The sequence below is a fragment of the Rattus norvegicus genome, chromosome 4 (genome assembly GCF_021556685.1).
Source record: "Rattus norvegicus strain SHRSP/BbbUtx chromosome 4, alternate assembly SHRSP_T2T, whole genome shotgun sequence".
NCBI classification, from domain to species: Eukaryota; Metazoa; Chordata; class Mammalia; order Rodentia; family Muridae; genus Rattus; species Rattus norvegicus.
Window position 1 is genome coordinate 116316667 of NC_141537.1, and position 20455 is coordinate 116337121.

At 46.6% G+C, this 20455-nt stretch overlaps 1 protein-coding gene across 1 annotated transcript in view; it reads left to right on the forward strand.

The window, feature by feature from the left end:
* The window catches only part of Tacr1 (tachykinin receptor 1), a 168614-nt gene extending 155419 nt beyond the window's left edge, over window positions 1-13195 (forward strand). The window contains 3 exon segments of the mRNA NM_012667.3: window positions 7419-7569; window positions 9340-9536; window positions 11249-13195. Of these exon segments, the coding sequence (NP_036799.1) occupies window positions 7419-7569; window positions 9340-9536; window positions 11249-11540 (640 nt within the window). The 3' untranslated portion in view covers window positions 11541-13195.
* Window positions 13196-20455: the final 7260 nt, after the last annotated feature.

Consider the following 20455-nt stretch of genomic DNA (forward strand, 5'->3'; position numbering starts at 1 on the left):
CAAATGCACGTGCATGAGCATACACACACAGACAGACAGACAGACAGCTCATTTTCTGTGTCTGACCGTGTGCAAAGCACAAGCTTCATTTCTGCCACTGAGAAATCAGACCTTTGCAGCTCAGCACTCATGTTAGGCTGTGGGCACTGAGGCACAAGCCCATGTCAGATGTATACCCTGGTCATTCACCCAGTAAGAACACGGTGACTCAGTCAACCCAACCTTAGACAGAGCATCGCAGCAGAGTTCAGACCCTTGTAGAGCACCTGAGGGTGGGTAAGGTACAAAGGCAAGCCCTGAGGAGAAATCTTCTGGTGTTCCAATCACTGATGAGCAAACACATCTCTGATAAAAAAAAAAAATAAAAAAAAAATTAAAAAAAAAACACAGCCTTGTCCTCTACAGGGCTGCGATATTCTAGGATCTTCAAAGTTCCTGCTGCACAAGGCGTAGGCTGGAAAACTGCACTGTGCGTGTGGGGCTATGGAGAGAGTGGGTGGACTATGCAGGTTGTACTGTGGACCAAGCACATAAAAATCTAAGTTGCCCAGTTACTGAAATGCCAGTGACCCAAAGGAACCACTGATTGGTCCATCACCACCTAGTGGTAGCTGTCTACCTCATTCCCAAGTCAGCCGCCTCTAGACTAAACCAGTTCTGCTCCTCCACTCCCACACTATTTGGAGCTGTTCGGTAGTGCACATTTTACCAGAGATTTGGAGAGTAAAATCAGTGTAGGACAGCATAAGGCTGGTCAGACTCACCAGATATCACCATTCCTTACAAAGCACAGAGTCGGTGCCCACAGGAAATTCCTTGCCAGCTGTGATATTCAAGTCCTTCTTCCAGCAACTGGGCTAGCGTTTCTCTCTCCCATATCCTTCCCACTATTGCTTCCATTCCTGGTGGTTTTATTCCCCCACCAACTCCACAGTCTTTCTGCCTCACCCCAAATTAGACTTCTGTCTTCCTATACATATCCCAAATCACAGTGGGCTCCTCGGCCTCATCAAAAGCTCTCTCATTTGCCCTCTCAGCAATACAAAGTGGATGGAAGCTCTTCCTGTGGGGTTTGTTTGACACATCCACCTAGTCAAACCCTAGTGAGGACTGTTGACCACCTTACTGCAACAGGAGCACGGACAAGCACTCCCTGCCTCCCTACCATACACCTCCCTCATCCCCCACCCCCTCCCCCTCCACCCCACCCCGCTGTCCCTGAGGACAGAAGGAGAAGGGGTGTAGATGGGGGCTTGACTTCTCTCTGCTGGAGCCTATTTTGCTTTTCTCTCTACAGCATTTTCAACTCTGAAGGCAGACAGCATGACAAGGGACAGGGGTCTTTGTTTCTCCTGCCTCTTCAACTAAATGCATGCCATCATCTCTTGGCACTTACCTACTGTCCTCCAGCCTCCCTCTCATGGCTAATACCATTAAGAATGGAGTCTCCAGACACCGTCTCCTCTTCCGCACTCCCCATGACTCATCCCACCTGTTTTAATCGCCGTCCTCCTAATTCCATGTCCCAAAGCCAGACAGAAGGTTCACAACCTCATCCTCCCTCTTCTCTAAGGTAGATGCCGTCTTCCCTGGAGCCTCTTAATCTGTGGCCTGTACCTCTAAAGTTGGCCTCTTCCCTTCTTGTGGCCATTCACATCACTTCACCATCTCATGGACCTCTAATCTAATACCAGCCCAGACGTCTCCTCTTGCTCTAGATCCAGACATCTACCTGTCTCCCCTCAAGGTCAATTCCCCCATAAGCCTGCTAAGAGTGCATGTTTGTACATGTACACATTAGCTCCTCTGTAGGCAGATGGTTAACAGGCCTGCCTTGGCCTTGAGTGGGCATATATGTAAAACCCCAGTCTCTCCTCCTCTAAGACAGAAAGCCAAGTCAGCTATATTTTAGCAGCCATGTACCCAGATCTACTTCATCCCACTGTGACATGTACAGCATCCCTTCCCTCCTATCCATCGGTTTGTCCTCTATGTCCTTTATGTCTCCTGCTGCCAGATCACCACAGAGCATCCAAAACACTGGTTCTTCTGGCCTTGTCCACCTCCACCGAAGTTCTACCATGTCCTGAGCCAGCTAATTCCTTGTAAGAAGCAGCTTCATGGTTGCCCATCAGCTTCAGAATTAACAATTCTCTAACCTGTCACAACATGTCCCTCATGATCTGTCTTCTGTCTTCCTTTGTAGCTAAGAACCCCCAGTGACGCTCCACACACACAGCATCCACATTTTATTCACTTTGGGGCATCGGTGATGTCACCCCTTCACGCCTAGACCCTCCCTCAGTGCCTTCATGCTCACAAGGTTTTTGTTCCTACTACGTCCCCTTGCTGTCCTGGGTCTGCCTGCTTCCTTCTTCTGTCTACTGACCCAGAAGCTCCTCTTCCAGGGAGCTCCCCTGACCAGTGGGATGGAAACTATGCACCCATCTCACCCTCCACACACTTAGTAACAAAACACTACATAGCTAAGGCTGTTGCTAAATGATTGTCTGTAAATCTATTTTACATTGTCTCAATATCGACAAAGGGCTTCCCATACCCCTTCCCCCAGTGTTTCCGCTGCAGCTGGTTCCCAATGTGCACCGAGAGAACAGTGTGCTTCCCGCTTCCACTGGCACATGAATCTGACGTGCACATTCTGGAAGGTGGAGCCTATGAGGCTGCACCTCTGAAAAGCTCCCGAGGGTCGCTGGGGTGGCTCAGCTTTGGAGGTAGTGAGCGGCGTGTGATGGGGTAGACAAGGGGACGCTGGATGATGCCTGCGTGGAGTGGATACTCAAGAGGCAGCTAATGGGCTGCATGGAATTAGGATCACGTCTGTGTTCTTCAGCAGCTAAAAACTTCTACCTACTGCCTTCCAGGCACCAACACATCAACCCTCAGAGTTATCTCCTTAGAGCGAAGATGGGGAACATAGGTCCATGCCTGCCTGGCCTCCTTCATTCCCTGCTGCAGGGCACCAAGAGTCCCCCATCAAGTGCATTCTGAAGACACCGTCAAGTCATGTTGAGGACTATTTCAGAAACTGACACTGTTGATGCTTTAAACACTAAGTGACTCGTGTTCGTGAGATACAGGGAAACCTGGATTTGTGTGCATTAAGGTACTAAGGTATCGGAGGCAGGGAACCTGTGGGATTTGGGGGCTATGTGGTCTGTCTTTAGCAAGATCCCTCCATATGAAGTGTTTCAAGCTTCCACAGCTGCTTAAAGGAGTAAAGTAGATGGAACAAAGCCAGGAAGATACCCATACCCTCTTTCTGAATCTCCCGTAGACGTGTCTCAGAGACAATTAAAACCAAAGTGCTGTCCTACCTGTGTCTACGCCTCCACAATTAGGCAAGCTGTTCCTCCATCACTGCCTGTTGTCCACATGACTGCTTCTTTCTTTCTTTCTCTGGCTCACTTTTAAAGCACCGCTGGCCCCAGAGCTCTTTTCCCAAAGCAGATATCACTTCTGAGAGCTCATAGAGCATTGCCTGAAAAGAACTTAAGAAACATCAAAATGGAAAGCCAAAACAGGTGTGAAGCCACACAAAGCAGTATTACTTAGGTTTATTGACCAGCTTTCTAAAAGAATAAAACTTGGAGTACACACACACACACACACACACACACACACACACACACACACGTTGTGTAACTCCACTTAACTACATAGTATGGTACAATGTCTTCAAACACACACCACATACTACAGTGGCATATATTTACTTTTATGTTTTCTAATGATGGGATTTCATTCATTTTAATTACACTCATTCAGAAGTGTTATGTCCCAGACACTATTTGGACAGTTTCTTTTAAATAATTTCCGTGTAATAGGAGTCTATCAGAGTAAGGTTTATGAGTTTGTTAAAACTGTAACATCGCCCGAGGAGTAGCTCCATCTTGGGGCGTGCATGGAGGAATAAAACAGGAGCTGGCAGCCTGTGTGTCTGGAGAACGCTGGCCAGGAGGGTCACATGGAAATACTCTATATAGTTATTTTTTTATGAAAAATGTATTTTAAGACCAGTCATTCTAACCATCTTAAAGTGCACAGTTCAGGGCTGGAGAGATGGCCCAGTGGGTAAGAACACACAGCTCTCTTGCAGTGGACGTAAGTTCAGGTCCCTAAAGGAATCCCAAGAAATCTGACACGCCCTCCTGGCCGCTGTGGGCACTGCACTGATGTACACAGAGGTACACCCAGCCACATATGAGACACATAATTTAAAATAAAAATAATTTTCAAAGTGTACAGTTCAGTGTTGTTAGAACATTCACAAAGCTAGAACACCCCCGTCAGATCATTTTTAGATAATTTTCTTGATCCAATCAGGAAGTCAGTGCCCACTGAGTATGAATTCCTACCCTGTGTCCCAAGTCCCTGAATGCCTTTCTGCCTTCTGGGTCTATGGCATATGTGTCATGTGACGTGAAATCCCTCAGAATACCCTTTTATGTTTATGTTCTCATTTATTCACTTAGCCTAGTGCTTGCCCAGGCCAGCCATATATCAGGATGCTTCTCTTCTTTCTGGCTGAGTAGCACCTTAAGTACTTATCATTCACAATTTCTTTATCCATTCATCTGCTGACTTGTATCGTGCCATCTCCATGTTATACACAAACATTATTGCATAAGTACCTGTGCTCAGGGTTTCTGTTTCTTTAAGTGTGTGACTAGAAATAGAACTGATGATTTTTTATAGTACCTTTAATTATCTGTTAAGCAATAGAATCAGCAATGGTTAACGTGACTGTAACACTATGTGTTTGTGAACATGTCCATGTATGTATGTGCACGCACACACAGGTTTGAACACTCACGTGGAAGCCAGAGGTTGACATCTGGTGTCTTCCTCAGTCACCATCCACCTTATTTTTTGAGACAGGGTCTCTCACCAGTCGAGCTAGGCTGTCTGTGTGGTGTGCTCCAGGGATCTGCCTGTGGCGTTTGGATTACAGATGGGTACACCCACATCTGAGCTTTATTCGTTCTGCAGATGTAAACTCAGACCCTCGTTCTTGGGAAGAAAGCATCGCGGCACCTGAACCACCTCTTCAGCCCCTGCAACACCTTTTACAACAAAATTAAGTCCATATTGCTCATTGTTTTCAAAGAAATAACAAAATTGCTTATTTATTCATTGAAAACTAAAGATCCATCATGGTACATGGATCTGAGGGAACCCAAGGAAGGAAGATAACCACAAGATCATAGACCGGGCTGGGCTACATAGTGGGATCCTGTATCAGGGAGGGGGAAGGGAGGATGAGGAAAAGCTGCTATGTTATTTGTATTATCTCTAGGTTTTAGTTACCCATCCGATCGACAAGATCCCAGATGCCAGAGGATGAGTTGCAGGAAAAAAAAAACGAATTTAACACATACTTTAATGAAGTCATTCAATTACAAACCCATCGGTTCCCCATAGGGACTCATCAGTCTTGCAGATTCAAAGCCGAAAATAGAAATTCCCCATTTTCGCTATCTATTATGATAAATTAGGTAATTTTCCAGATTATATTCTCATAGTCCCAGGTAGTTGAATAAACACCTTCAGCCACTGGGCATTAAAAGTTCCAGTAGAGACTCTTCTGTGCATTTGAAGCTGAGAACCACTGGTGCAGGGCGATGTTTTTCAATTTCTGAACCAGGAACAGAAGCAGCATCTCCTGGGAATTTGCTATAAGGGCAGGGATTTGGCATAAGGAAAACAGTGGGTAAAGTTCTGTGCAATCACGAGAACTTGGATTTAGATTCCCAGGGCCCATGCCAAAAGCCCAGTGAGATGGTTCAATCCCAGAATTGGGAGGCAGACACGGGACAATCCCCAGAGCTTGCCGGCCACCCAGTCTAGCCAATCAGTGAGCTCCATGTTGAATAAGAGACCCTACCTCAAAAATTAAGGTAGAGAGCCATAGAATAAATAATCAAGGTCGACCCATGGCCTGCAGATTCTCATACATATAACATGTACTTACATATACACATGTACACACATGTATGCACCACACATACAAATACATAAAATAAATAAATGCTGGTTTTTCATGTCAAGCCCTTTGCAATCACTGAATTCCTCTAGGGGATTCTAGGGCCAACTATGAGGACCACGTGGAGCCAAAGAACAAGGCACCAATTAGACAACAGTAGAACTAACATGGGGTCCCACGCATCCCTCGAGAGACGATCCCAAAGAGAAACCCAAAGCAGTGACCGGTCAAGGCATAGCCTGAGTGTTGGGTCATTGGGTAATTTTCAACCAGTCAATAAGGGACAGAGCTGTTCTTTCAGGAAGGGGCCATTGGGAAACTCTTAGTCTGTTCTCTGCTTCTTTCCATCCCTGTCATCTCTAAATGCTTCCTTTGCAAGCACGGACAGCACAGAGACCTGTAGGGAAAACAGAAAACAAATTGGGCACACCACACATAGTCACTGCTGTGGTGGCTATAGAAAAAGGTGACTACTACCCAGGGCACCCTGAGAGCTCCAGGAACCGAGATCCGCCTGCCTGCATATAAGAAATGTGTTTCTGCTCTGCCTCACCAATCCTGCAGCTCGCAGCTCAGGACTCCTCAAATATTTCCAAATTGCCAATTTTTCATATTCACAGAAGGCTGGAGATGTGGCAGTGCTGTGGAGAATTACAAAGAAATGATTGAAAGCAAGTGGAGTGCTGGTGAAGCTGAGAGGCGTGGCTACATGGGCTTCCTACTGAAAAGGGAAAGTTAGCTTTGGCTGTAAGAGAATAGGAGAAAACGGGTCTTTTCCCCAGTGGTGAGAAGTTGGTTCTGGGCCAGAAAGATGTAGTACACGCCTACAACCCCAATCTGTTCTGGAGGCAGAGGAGAAAGACCTGGACCTCCAGGCCCTCCTCCAACCTCGGCTACTGCTGTAGTTTGAATGTGAAATGTCCCCCACAGGCTCCGTGTTAGTACAGTTGGTCCTCGTCTGGTGACGCCATCCTTGGACGTTTGTAGAACCTTAGGAGATGGAGCCTTGCTGGGGAAAGTGAGATGCTAGGAGCCCCCAGTTTTACAGCCCAGGCCTAGTTCTTTTCTCTGCTTCCTGACTACAGCAACAGTGTGACCAACCGCCTCTCCTGCTGCCATGCTTCCTGCCATGGTGGACTGTATCCCTTCAAAGTGTAAGCCAAAATCAACACTGCCCCCGCTAAGTTGCTCCCTGTCAGATATTTATTTGCTCACAGAAACAAGAAAAGTTATGAACATACGGAGAGGCCACATGAAGAATATAAATTAAATCGACTTGTTCTTTCCTGCCCATCACCCATTCATTCTTGATAGTGGATGGTATTCCTCCCCATACGGTGGCCAAGGCTGAGAAAGGTGTCCACAGACTGTAATTGCTGCTATTGCTAAGACTGACTCCTCTCTTACCTTATAGGTACCACATCTGCGTGACTGTACTGATCTACTTCCTGCCTCTACTGGTGATCGGCTACGCGTACACTGTGGTGGGGATTACACTGTGGGCCAGTGAGATCCCCGGCGACTCCTCTGACCGCTACCATGAGCAAGTCTCTGCCAAACGCAAGGTGAGCAAAAGCCAAGTAGGCACTGACAGTGTGGGCGGCTTGAAGCCCCAAAGCCATAAAGCATCTCTGGACCTCAGAAACAGGCGAGAAAATCAGGGCCTTCCTTCATGCTCACGTGTACATGTACACAGTCATATACAGTCATACACGTGTACAAACCCTCATATATATACATAATTATACACATACACATACATTCATCATATACAACATACATCATATTCAATAAATACACACTAACACTCATACACATCTATACATCCATATTAGACACTCCTACACATACACACACATAAACATTCATACACATGTGCATATACACACAAAAACAGACTCATACACATACATATATACACACACATACACTCATACACATATGCACACATATACAGATACACACACATATATATGTACACAGAGACACCCATACACATACACACAGACACCCATACATATGTACACATGCACATACAAATGCTCATATACATATATACACTCATGAACATTCTACACATATACTCATATGCCATACACGTCTAAGTACACTCATACACATAAATTTATATATATACATATATATCACATGTGTACATACTCATATACAAACATGTAAACAAATATACACACTCATACACATACATACTTATACACAGAAACAAATATATACATATATATGTATATATATACACTCATGTGTATTCACACAATCCTTCATATGCAGACACTCATATACATTCATATACACACTAACATATACACATACATATACATGCACATCTATGCCCATACATGTTCATATACATATACACATGTGATAACATACACAAACTCATACACATGTATAATTTTCATACACACATGCACATATGCATACACCCATACATACACATACATACTACTCAACTACATACAAGTTTTACACACACACATGCCTATACATAGTAACTTGGCCTGAGAATTTATAAGCAAGAGAAATTGGTCTTCACAGCTGTAGAGGCCAGGAGTCCAAGACCAAGGCAGAGTTTGGTGAGGGCACTTCCTGCTCATGGCTCACACATTAGAAAGGCAAGGGAGCTCCAGGCCCTCTCTTATTAGTGCTTTAATCCTGTCTATAAAGCTTTGCTCTCAGTGGCTAGCTGCTTCCCAAAGGCCTATGACCTAATACTGTCACATACCACATGTCACTGGTGCTGAGATTCAGCATATGATGAGGCCTGACATGAACATTCAGGCTCCTGGGTCTCACAGACCTTTCTCCAACCCTCTTTAAACACAGGATATGCCCTTACAGGAACTCTCCCATGCTCTCCCTTCTCCTTCCTCTGCTTCAGTCTCCAGACGAGACACCTTCCCCAGCCCCTTCCTCCCCTGGCCCAGGCCTCTGCTGCCTTCCCTATGCCTTCTCTCTTGAGAACCCATGTACATCTCACTATCTCTCCCCTGTCTTCTCTACACATTGACCAACAGGTCACATAACAGCACACCTCAGTCCTCTGAAGGGTTCCTGCTCCACCCTCAGGCTATAAGTCTACAGGGATTGGTCCAGGAACCTTTAATTCCCAACAAGTCCCACATGAGAGCAACAATGGCAGTCCTGGGCCACACTCCGAGAACTGTAACCAGGATCCTTAAGCTGAGTGTCAAAGGTCTTTCAGCCTCCTTAGAAGACGGTATTATAAACACCTCCGTTCCTACCCACACTGAACAGTGACAGGGAGAGGAGAGAAGCCACCCCACAGTGCTGACAGGCCTGCTGTGCCCTCTCCCCAGGTGGTCAAAATGATGATCGTGGTTGTGTGTACCTTCGCCATCTGCTGGCTGCCCTTCCACGTCTTCTTCCTCCTGCCCTACATCAACCCAGATCTCTACCTGAAGAAGTTCATCCAGCAGGTCTACCTGGCCAGCATGTGGCTGGCCATGAGTTCTACCATGTACAACCCCATCATCTACTGTTGCCTCAACGACAGGTGAGCAGACCATGCTTTCACACCTAAGCCACACCCAGAATGAACAGAGAGTGGCGGGTCTGTAGCAAGCTAAGCACACATTCGAAGCTATGCCCATCAGGGCTCTGCAACACCATGAGCCCAGATCGAGCTGGGTTTCTTTTCCAAAAAATCAAACAAACAAGGCATCTTTAACTTCATGCGTGACATGATTTGTTTCCTTACAGAGGTGCAAATCTGTATGTGTGGGGATGTATCTGTGCTTGCAGGTGGAGGTCAGAGAAGGATGTCAGATGTCCTGCTCTGTCATCCCCCACTGTATTCCCTTGAGTCAGGACTTTAACTAAACCTAGATCTAGGCTGGCAGCCAGTAAGTTGCAGTGATCTCTCTGTCTCCAAACCCCACCACATGCATGCGCATCTGGGTAAAGTACTGTACAAACATACCTGGCTTTTTGCGTGGGTTCTGTGGATTTGAATCAGGCCTTCACATTCATGAAGCAAGCCCTCGAACCCATTGAGCCATCTTCCCAATGTTTAGTCTTCTGGTTTTTAGAAGTTAGAGACTACATTAGCGGGCTGGGGGCATGTTGGGACTCTTGCACGTAAACAAGCCTGCACACTGGGTTTCCTCACCCTACTGTTTCATCGGGGTCACTTCTTAAGACTCATCTTGCATGTCCAGGAACACAGAGAACACAGCAAAGAAGCCAGGGTTTCCAGGTAGAGAGCACCAGGTAGAGACACCAGGCTACAGTGTACTTGTCACCCAAAGAACCATCCAACCCCTATCCAGGGAAGGATGCAGAGATGAGGCGGCAATAGGAGGAGACGGTTAAGCTTAGGCGTACGTGAGTGACTCCCTCTTGAACTAGTCTCTGTCCACCATCTCTGTCATCCCACAGTTCCGTCTCCTAAGAGCTTGATGGCCTGGTTCCAATTCTTTTGGTTAACTCTCCTAGCACCTCTGTAAGTGAAGATGATTCTCCATGTTTAACCAGTGAGGAAACAGTAATAAAACCTCACTGGCAGTCAAGGGTTGCGTCTTGATACATACTTTTACCGTGAGCCCGGTGTGTTAGTTACCTTTCTATTGGCTGAAATAAGACACCACGGCCAAAGTGACTTATGAGGAGAAAGGATTCATACAGACCTGTGGTTCCAGGGGAATAAGAGTCCATCGTGGCAGGGAACTATGACAGCAGAGAGTATTCATGGTGGCAAAAGCAGCTTAAGAGCTCACATCTCCAACAGCAAACAGGAAGCAGAAAACAAGCCCAGAATGATGGAGGCTTTGAAATCTCCAGGCCAGTGGCATATTTTCCCCAGCAAGGCTGCACCTTCTAAGTCTATCCAAATAGCACCACCAACAGGGGACCAAATATCCAAATGCCCAAGACTGTGGGGAACATTTCTCATTCAAACCACAGCCCCTGGCAACCGGTTCAGTAAACGCACACAAATACCTATGGTATGGGCTGGTTTTCCTTGATGTTCAGTTAACCCAATGTCTTCTGTTTACCTGCCTGAGGAAACAACCTAATCTGGGATGCCCCCATAAAGGCTTTTACTGCACCTGGCAACTGCCCATGTAGAGATGTGAATTCATTTGAACTTGTAATGACACAGACCAGGCCTGGATAGATCCCACGTTGAGGAGCTGACACCGTGGGGAGGAATGCCCTCTTAAAGCGGGCCACCCCAGGGCTCACCTCTCCTTCCTTCCTCTCCAGGTTCCGTCTGGGCTTCAAGCACGCCTTCCGCTGCTGCCCCTTCATCAGTGCAGGTGATTATGAGGGGCTGGAAATGAAATCCACCCGATACCTCCAGACACAGAGCAGCGTGTACAAGGTCAGCCGCCTGGAGACCACCATCTCCACTGTGGTGGGAGCCCATGAAGAGGAGCCCGAGGAAGGCCCCAAGGCCACACCCTCATCCTTGGATCTCACCTCCAACGGCTCCTCTCGCAGCAACTCCAAGACCATGACAGAAAGCTCCAGCTTCTACTCTAACATGCTGGCCTAGGCATATTCAAGGCATGGCCTCTAGCCCATCTTGTGTTGCTTATTCATGGAAGCCTCTGATTTGGACTTTGTTGGAAATACCCTAGCACTGGGGCCTTTGGAGAAGGGTCACAATGGTTTAAGGAAAACGTTTCATGCTGTATGCAATCTGGATTCCTTCCTGTCTTTGTCAACCATCCTCCATGCTGGTGACCCAAGGCAGACTAGTAAACTTCTATAAAGTGAGAAGGCTATCCTTGCTTTCCCCTGCAGCCATCCCACGATTCCTGAAATGACTTCATCTGCATGCAAGGTGCTTATCTGGGGAGGAATTCTGCAAGGCACCTGACCTATTTGTCTGGAGCGTCTGTCTTTCTTCAGCGAAGTCAGTCTCAGCCATGCGTGGACTAGCTCACACCACTCCAGCCTTCCACAGGACAGTGTGAGCGAAAGAAGGTGCCACCTAAACTGTAATGAAAGCTGTACCCCAACCTAAGCACACATGAAGAGAGGACACCTGCCATTGTGACACGCCGATGTTTCAGTCCATTCAAACATCACGGGCTTGACAATACTGGATTCTTCTGCATTGTGTCCGCAGTGCAACCAACACGGACTGAATACGTCTACACAGGCCAGCTGATGTTCTAACCAAGAGTCAGGAGATCCCTGCCAGGCTATCTGAGCTTCTTTTCCTTCTTTGCAAAACATCAGAACTGAACCAAATACTCTTAAGTGTTCCTTTGAATCTCAGTGTTCCCTGGTTTAATGGTGTATATAGTTCATTTTCCGTCTCCCTCTCCCTCTCCCTCTCCCTCTCCCTCTCCCTCTCCCTCTCCCTCTCCCTCTCCCTCTCCCTCTCCCTCTCCCTCTCCCTCTCTCTCTCTCTCTCTCTCTCTCTCTCTCTCTCTCTCTCTCTCTCTCTCTCTCTCTCACACACACACACACACACACTTAAAAAAAAGCAATGGCAGCCTCAAAAATACCAGGGGTGTCAATACTTAGAGATGGGTGTGTATAAATATCCCCCCATTGATCCAAAATCCCTGCTTCAAAAATTCCTTCTCCAGGAAGTTTCTCCTCTTTGACAGAGCAGAGAACTTCACAGGAAAACTTGATGTCTCCAGCAGGCTGCATCCCGGCTCTGAGAGCAGCACTGAGGAGGACAAGTGTGTGGACTTCCTGCTCTGGCTGTTCGCGTCTTTGTGCATGTTCTTCACTTTTTGCTACACACAGTGGAGAGTAGGGAGGCTGTCCTCCTGGAAAGAGGAGCCTTGCGTCTTCTCTTCAGACTCTGAACCTTGCCCTCCTGCTCCGCTTTGCCGATCTCCGTCTATAAGAAGTTAAAGGATCCACCAATCCGAAAGGACATTTAGTCTAACAAGAGCCAAGAACTGAAACTTTGCATCCTGAGATGGCTTCAGGACCCCTGGCAGGTGAGAATGCTGTTCCTTTCCGTCTCAGATGTGACTGGAAGCGAAAGCTTCATGTGACATCCGTGAACATCCTCATGGTTCAGATAATTGGATGCACAAAAGCTCTATTCATCGTGTCAGAAAAAACAAGGCCACCCACCACCAGGATTTATAACTTCTGCCAGCCTGGTTGAATCAAACATTTTGAGGACATCGGCATACCTGGAGAAGGCAAGATTTATACAGAAGTAATATAAACCAGAAAAAAAGAAAAGGAAAAGAAACAAGAACCATATTCTGCAGAGAATTATGGGAAAGTTTAATAAACTAAGTAAGGGCTGCTGAATGACAACCTAGCAGTTGAAAATAAAGTGTAGGAACAACAAAAGCCAATGCCCAAATTGTATATTATACTTCCAATAAGGAATCTCACTATGTGCAGATGTAAAGAAATGTGGCTATGAAAAGTAGCCAAGGAGAAGACACCCAGCATGGAGGACATCTTATCTACAGAAGAGAAGGTTAGGGTAAAGTTCGCAAGGATGTATGGAGTGTCTGCTCTGGACTTTGCCTAAACTGAGGACATGCAGCTCCTTCCACCCTGAAGAGATTCCTATGCCTGATGTCTCTGAGGCACCAGTCCTGGTGAAGCCAGCCTGCTCGCCAGGCATGGAGGCATTGAGAAGCAGATTCTTCCTCGGATTTTAAAAGCTGACTTTCAACTTGGGGACTCAAGCTAAGGGGTGGGGCTTTCAGAGAAGCTTTGCAATGGCAGTTCTCTGAGGTAACTCTGAAGGGAGACGCCAGTCAGCCCAGGGTCCCTAAAGGACCGAGATGAGAAATTCTGTTCCATGTGTAGTGTGAGGGAAGACAAGGTGGCCCTGGCTTCATGGATATGCTGAAGCATCCCTCAGAGAGGACCACAAAGCTCCCCACCACCCCTGCTCCCAAGACCATTTAACTTGCAGTGATGTTGTCAATCCCTATTTGTGAGAACACTGTGATTTGTGCTCTGTGCATGGGTCTCTTATTGAAATGTGTTCGTGTTAATCTCCTGAGTTTTCTTGATGTACCCTCCACTATCTATAGGCTGGGAGATACTATGGGGCCATCCTTCCTGCATCACCTCCAACCTGTGGGATCCCAGTGCCATTGTTCCTGTTAGGTACATCCTCCTCCTGCCGCTGCTCTTGCCTGGAGAGGAGCTCTGAGGTCTGCCCCACACTCAATGAAACTGAAGGCTGTGGGAGGACCTTTATAGAAGGAACACCCTTAGCCCTTCAGCAGAATGCTGAGACACGGGGCTGAGTGGAGTTCTGGGAAAGGAGAGGGCACGGGAGACAAGAGTGTCTGTAGAAAGGAGTCATTCCTGGGGCATCTGTGTTTGGGGCCTGGGATCCTGGAAAGAAAATCTCATGCAAATAAAGTATGCTTTGACTATCTCACACTTTTGTCCCTTCTCTAGGGATCAGGAACCCTGCTGGGGGTGGGATAGGACAGTGATGGGAACTCTCACAAATTTCACAGCCAGAAGGATGAAACCCAACATCTACTCCATGCTAGGATGGCACGGGTTTGGGCTGCCAAGATCTGAGATGTGGTTCCAGACTGGGAAACAGGAACTCGGGGTGGTGTGGCGACACCAACGATGTCACCCATGAAATACATAGGTGTCAGTTCAAGCTGTTCATGGAGAAGATGACAAGGCAGTTAGATGTACAAGAGATGTTCTAGAGGCAAGGTCAAGGCAGACCATATGGGAAGAGAAGAGGGTCAAGCCAGCAGCACAGTGGGAGAAAAGGGAGAACTCTAGACCACCACATGGATGGAGATAGGGTCTGGAGGTTTGAATGAGAAACATCTCCTATGGGCTTCGGTGTTTAAACATTTAGTCCCTTTGATGATTTGTATATGTTTGGCCCATGAATTGGCACTATTAGGAGGGGTAGTCTTGTTGGAGTGGGTGTGTCACTGTGGGTGTGGGCTTTAAGACCCTAGTCCTTGCTGCCTGGAAGCCAGTATTCTGCTAGCAGCCTTCAGATGAAGATGTAGAACTCTCAGTTCCTCCTGCACCATGCCTGCCTGGATGCTACCATGTTCCCACCTTGGACTAAACCTCTGGACCTATAAGCAGCCCCAATTAAATGTTGTCCTTATAAGAATTGCCTTGGTCTGTTCACAGCAGCAAACCCTAACTAAGACAGTTCCTTACTTTAGGGTGTGCTATTTGGGAAGGTTGTAGAACGTTTCAGTGGAGCCCTGCTAGGATGTACATCACTGAGGGTATCATGATTCTAACCCTCTGAAACTATTAGTCCAGATCATAGTCCCAAATGACCTTTTTGTTCTGTAAGTTACCTTGCCATGGTGTTTTATCACAACAGAGGAGTAACTAACGAGAAGGGGAAGAGAAACCCAGTGCATGCAGACTACTCAAGAGAAGCTCACATTTGCTTTAGCAGAAATTGTCAAGCTGGCACCAGGCATGCTCAGTGCCTGCCTAGAGAAGGGGGAAGGAGGGGTCCACACTTGAATGACAGGCCCATAGTGCTGCACCTGGGCTGGTGGGAGTGGCTGCCAGCCAATGGCACTCCTCACCCATATTTTTCTCCAGGTAGACCTGTGCCATACAGCTGCAGAACTGCTGCAACAGCTTTGGTCCGGACCTCTACATTTGCAAACATGGCAGGAGACCCCTGCAGATAGGAAAGCAGTGGTAATCACTGTGAGCACTGACAAACTGCTCCCCACTGCTGGGACACCTCCCACAGGCAGTGCCACCAAGGGAGCCACGAAATGTTGCAAACACTTACTATGTGGCAGAGAGAGGTCAAGGGGGAAACAGATACAGTTGTCCAAGGTATTCAAGATGAACAGTGAAGATGTTCCTTTTAAAATTAAGACATCTTAGAGACAGCCTTGGATAAGCTTCAAGGAATCCACAAGTCCCCTTCAAGATCCCCACCTCTCAGGCTCTCTCTGCAGGGTGGGGGAAGGGATACATAGGACTGTCCTCTAAAACAATCCTTAACTCTGTGATGTCTAACAAAAGAAGAGGCTGTGGGTTGTTTCTAAGAGACGGGTGAACTGCCAGGAAACAGTATTTGGAACAAAATCATACTTTCTCTCAGGTATCCCAGTGATTTAAAGCTTTAGATAAAACCACTGGGTTCATGGTAAAGGCGTGTGCTCACTCTTCTCCATTGAAAGACATGCCCCTTGAATAAGCAGTAATAACGCCTTAGTTATAGGTCAACAGATAGCACAAGGTATGGGAAATAGATATGGAGACATAAAGATGTTTTCATTTGCTCCAGCAATGTGTGACAGGCATCTTAGAAATATTCATCCCAGTAGCTATAGCAGGGTTTGGTAATACTCCTCCCTGAACTCCTTCAATCCTTTTGGTACAAAATAATTGGACCTCCTCAGTGCTGAACCCCAGTGTGATAGTTCAGTCAAGGCCTTGAGCACAGGGGGATGAAATGGACACACATGGAGAATGTCCCTCCCCATCTTCCAGGGTAAATAGAACATCTGACCCCACAGGCAATACTCTGACTGTTACTGTAAAATTATAAAAAATAAAAAGCTGTCTTTTGTCCCCCACTAGGTCCAGCACCTCAGTGCTCCAAGATATCCGCTAGATATCTTAAGTCTCATTCAGCAAAGCCTCTCACCCGCTTTGCTCCATCCCATATCACACTGCCAAAGGCCTCTCTCTGAGCCTGGCAGCAGTCTCTCTACCTATCTAGTTCCCAAGGCAGGTTTCCATGCCAGAAACACACATCCCAACTCCACAGTGGCCCAGTGTCTCTAGCCGCTGCACACTTTCTTACACTTAAATGGCTACATGAAACAACACACAACAAAATAACCTTTGATCCAACTGATAAGACATAATTGCCCACCTAAACATACAAAGCCCTGTACACATCCATCCCTTAAGAATATTCATAACGACCTGTAAAGGTACAGCATCCTTCCTTCTTGTCCAATGACAGGTCTCCTTCTGTCCTGTACCTGCTCACCTGTATGATGACATCATCCCACACAGAACTTATTTCTACCCAGTTCAGGAGAGCAGAGGGGAGGGAAAGAGGCCTAGGTTCTGCAGCCTCATGAGACAGGGGTCACAGATGTCACACTGGCTTCCCTCTCAAGCAGCACAGCTTGGGAGGAGAAAGGATTGCTGATGAGCAAGAAGTGACAGAGGACATCAGAGGCAAATGCTGGTGTTGCCTATTTAACTAGCTCTGGAGTCCATTCAGGGTCAAGCCTGGGCTCTTTGTACTTCTCTTCCCCCTTTTAAAAATTTTGTCTTTAATTTCAAAAATATTTTATTAGATATTTTAAAATGTGTACATGTTTGAACCATACTTACCCTTCTGCCATCCAGCACTTTTTAGAGACACCTGCCTACCCTAGCCACCCAACTTTGTGTCCATACTGAAGTCCTAACTCCCATCCAAGAGGCTATTGGCAATTGATGAGTGCTGGGCTGGGAGAGGCTGAGTCAGTTCTCTCTATGAGTACTTTCTTTGGTGAGTCAACCACACTCCAAGGGAGGACCACTCATCCAAGAACTCCTTTCTTTTTCCAGTTGATTACGTTCTCCACTCCTTAATCCAACACAGTTTCTGAACCTGAAATACCCTTCCTAACTTCTCCTTGCTGAAATGTCACCTTCCCTGTCTCTAATACAGAACTGGGCATCTCTGAGTCCCAGTTCATGACTAGCCCCTAGTCATGTGACAGTATTAAGTAAGGAAAGAACTTTAGGGAAGTAATTTGCCCATAAAGATGGTGCATTTATGGTAGGACTTGTGCCCTTATAATATGACCTATGAGAGAGAGAGAGAGAGAGAGAGAGAGAGAGAGAGAGAGAGAGAGAGGCAGAGACATCAACACCTCTCCCATCCAACCATGACACCACCCACACATCCCTCCATTTCCAATCCCTCTCAAAACTCCAACCTCATGCATTCCCAAGTCCTTTCTAAATTGATTCCCAGGACAGGGCTTCAGTGTTAGTCTTAAAAGAAGCAGCCGAAGCAAGGATGACTGTGAATGCCTATTGCAGGGCAGTATCATTAACTTTGCCTACTGCAGTGATAAAACACCCTGATGAATGCAGCTTAGAGGAGGAGGGGTTTATGTTGACTGACAGTCAAGGGTGTAGCCCATCATGGTGGGGAAATCCTGGCTGGTGGCAGGAACTTGAGGAAGTGGGTCACACTGCACCTGTAGCCAGAAAGCAAACACAATGAATGCCAACGCTCAGTTCACGTTCTCCTTTTTATTCACCCTTGGATCCCAGCCCGGGGAAAGGGTTAAAGTGGGTTTTCCCACATCCATTAACTCAGTCACAACAATCCTTCACAGAGTAAGAGACAGAGTGCTCAGTCATGATGGGACACTATAGTACTCTCTCCTCCTGACCAAGGCCGAGGACATCTTGGAAAAGAGGGTAGAAAGGACATAAGAGTCACGGGATGGGGAGGAATGCTAAGAATTGTTGTCCTCTGGACATGACATGACTATCACACATTCATAAACTCACACCAGCTGTGGCTACCTGCACAAGATCAAGCTAGCCAAAATTCCAGCATAGATGGGGCCGATGATCACCAGCCCCCAGGCCTTACTAAGGAGCTATTGGCAGCTGATGAATTATTCTTTTTTTTTTTGAGGATGTGGCCACTGAGAGAATTACCATTACCCAGGGGATGGCCCTACACCCATGCACATATGGGCAGAAGAGAATGGACTTTGTGGGTCTTTAAACAGCCATGAATTAGAAAAGGAACATGTGGGGGGATATGGTGAAAGTTGGAGGAGGGATAGGGAGATAGATATGATTATATATCATATGTGTATATGTATGAGATTATCAAGAATACTTTTTTAAAGCTAATCCCTCACAGACATTCTCAGGGGCTAGCCATAATCTAGAAAATTCCTCCCAGGAAACTCTTCTCTTAGGAGACTTGAAATCTCAAGTTGAGAACTGATAGTAACCACCCAATAGCGCACAGTAAATTCAGAAGGGTCTTTAGCCATCACCGTGAGTGAACAGCATTTCCCCTCCATGTTCTCTTCATGTTTAAGACCACTTTAAATGCTCCCCCCCCACCCATATAGCCTGCATTGTGTCTGTGTATTCCACAGAGTAGAGAAGGCAAAACTAGGTCTCCCTCAGTCTTTGCCTGACAAAGTAAGAGTCATGTTAGTGAAAGCGCCGGATGGCTGGTGAGCTGGACACTAGTCTGCAGACTCCAGATGTTGAAGGACAGGGCTAATCCCTCCCCTCTCTCCACCTAAAATGAAATATGTTAACAAGCATCGCGCTGTGTCTTTGGGGCCAAGCACAGTAGGTGCATTAGCAAGATCTACCTCCACATGTCAATGTCAATGTCACTGTCCTTAACATGAAAATAATGGGGCATAGTTGAAGTAAGTTGTCAGAGATCCCACTTATGGAACACAATTCCCACTGACACCCAACTCCAAAGCCCTGAGTCTGAGTCCCCTTTATTCCTCATAGTACCATTTCTCTTCAAGTTGCCATAGTCTGGTTGGGTCTTTCCTCCCTGGACAGATTTTCAGGAAGCTAGTTCGTGAAGTGGTGTTTTCAGAAGGAGCAAATCTTCGTAGGATCAGAAGAAGAAGATCCAAAGAGTAAACTGTCCTGTGGCTATAAATGTTCCTACAGTCAGGCAAGCTATGCAGCCAGGCCCTGATCATGGTGTTTGGAGAGAGCTCAGCAAATGTGTCTTGCTGAAAGGACCTTAGCACCTTCAGTCTTGGGTGCATAAAAATTCCCTAGATAAGGCATTTCTTTGGAATATAAAGGTTTCTTTGCAATAAAAATGTCACTGGGAAAGGTAATACATTTACAAGAAGCAACTTGGAGATCTATGCCCTCCCCCTCAGGCTAGGTTTTCTTAGGTACTGAAGGCATTGAGGGGTAAAGCAGGGACCTCTTGATTGTCTGTGAGAATTGAGCACACTAAAGGGCTTCCTGGAACCAGGCTGTACTGGAAGATCACCCAAGAGGTTGTCCAAATAGTTTCTGAGTCAGGGGATAGGGTGAAGTCAGAAGTCAAGCAAAGAATCCGAGGGCACCAGGTTAATGATTTTCAAATCCTGTAATCATGGTGGAATGAAAGGGTTCGCTATAGTCTAGATTCCTAGCTTCATCCTCAGAGTGTTTGACTTCGTAAGTCACCACCAAGCCCAGGAACTGAATTTAGTGAGCGCATCAGTAGTTACTGTGCAGATGACCCATGGGACTGCTAGACTGGCTGAATTAAAACAAAAAATGGTTTAGAAAGTCAGCACGATAGGATTCAAAGCAAAGAATAAATTGTAACCAGGGAAATGGTGCACATTTTTCCTAATACAAGGGTTTGCCTCTCTAGAACTAGGGACTTAAAAGCCTGGTCATGTGAACTTAGTTAGGAGCAAGGTTTCAGGTTGGACACCATAAGACAGAGGTGTGCAATAGGAGGAGGCATGG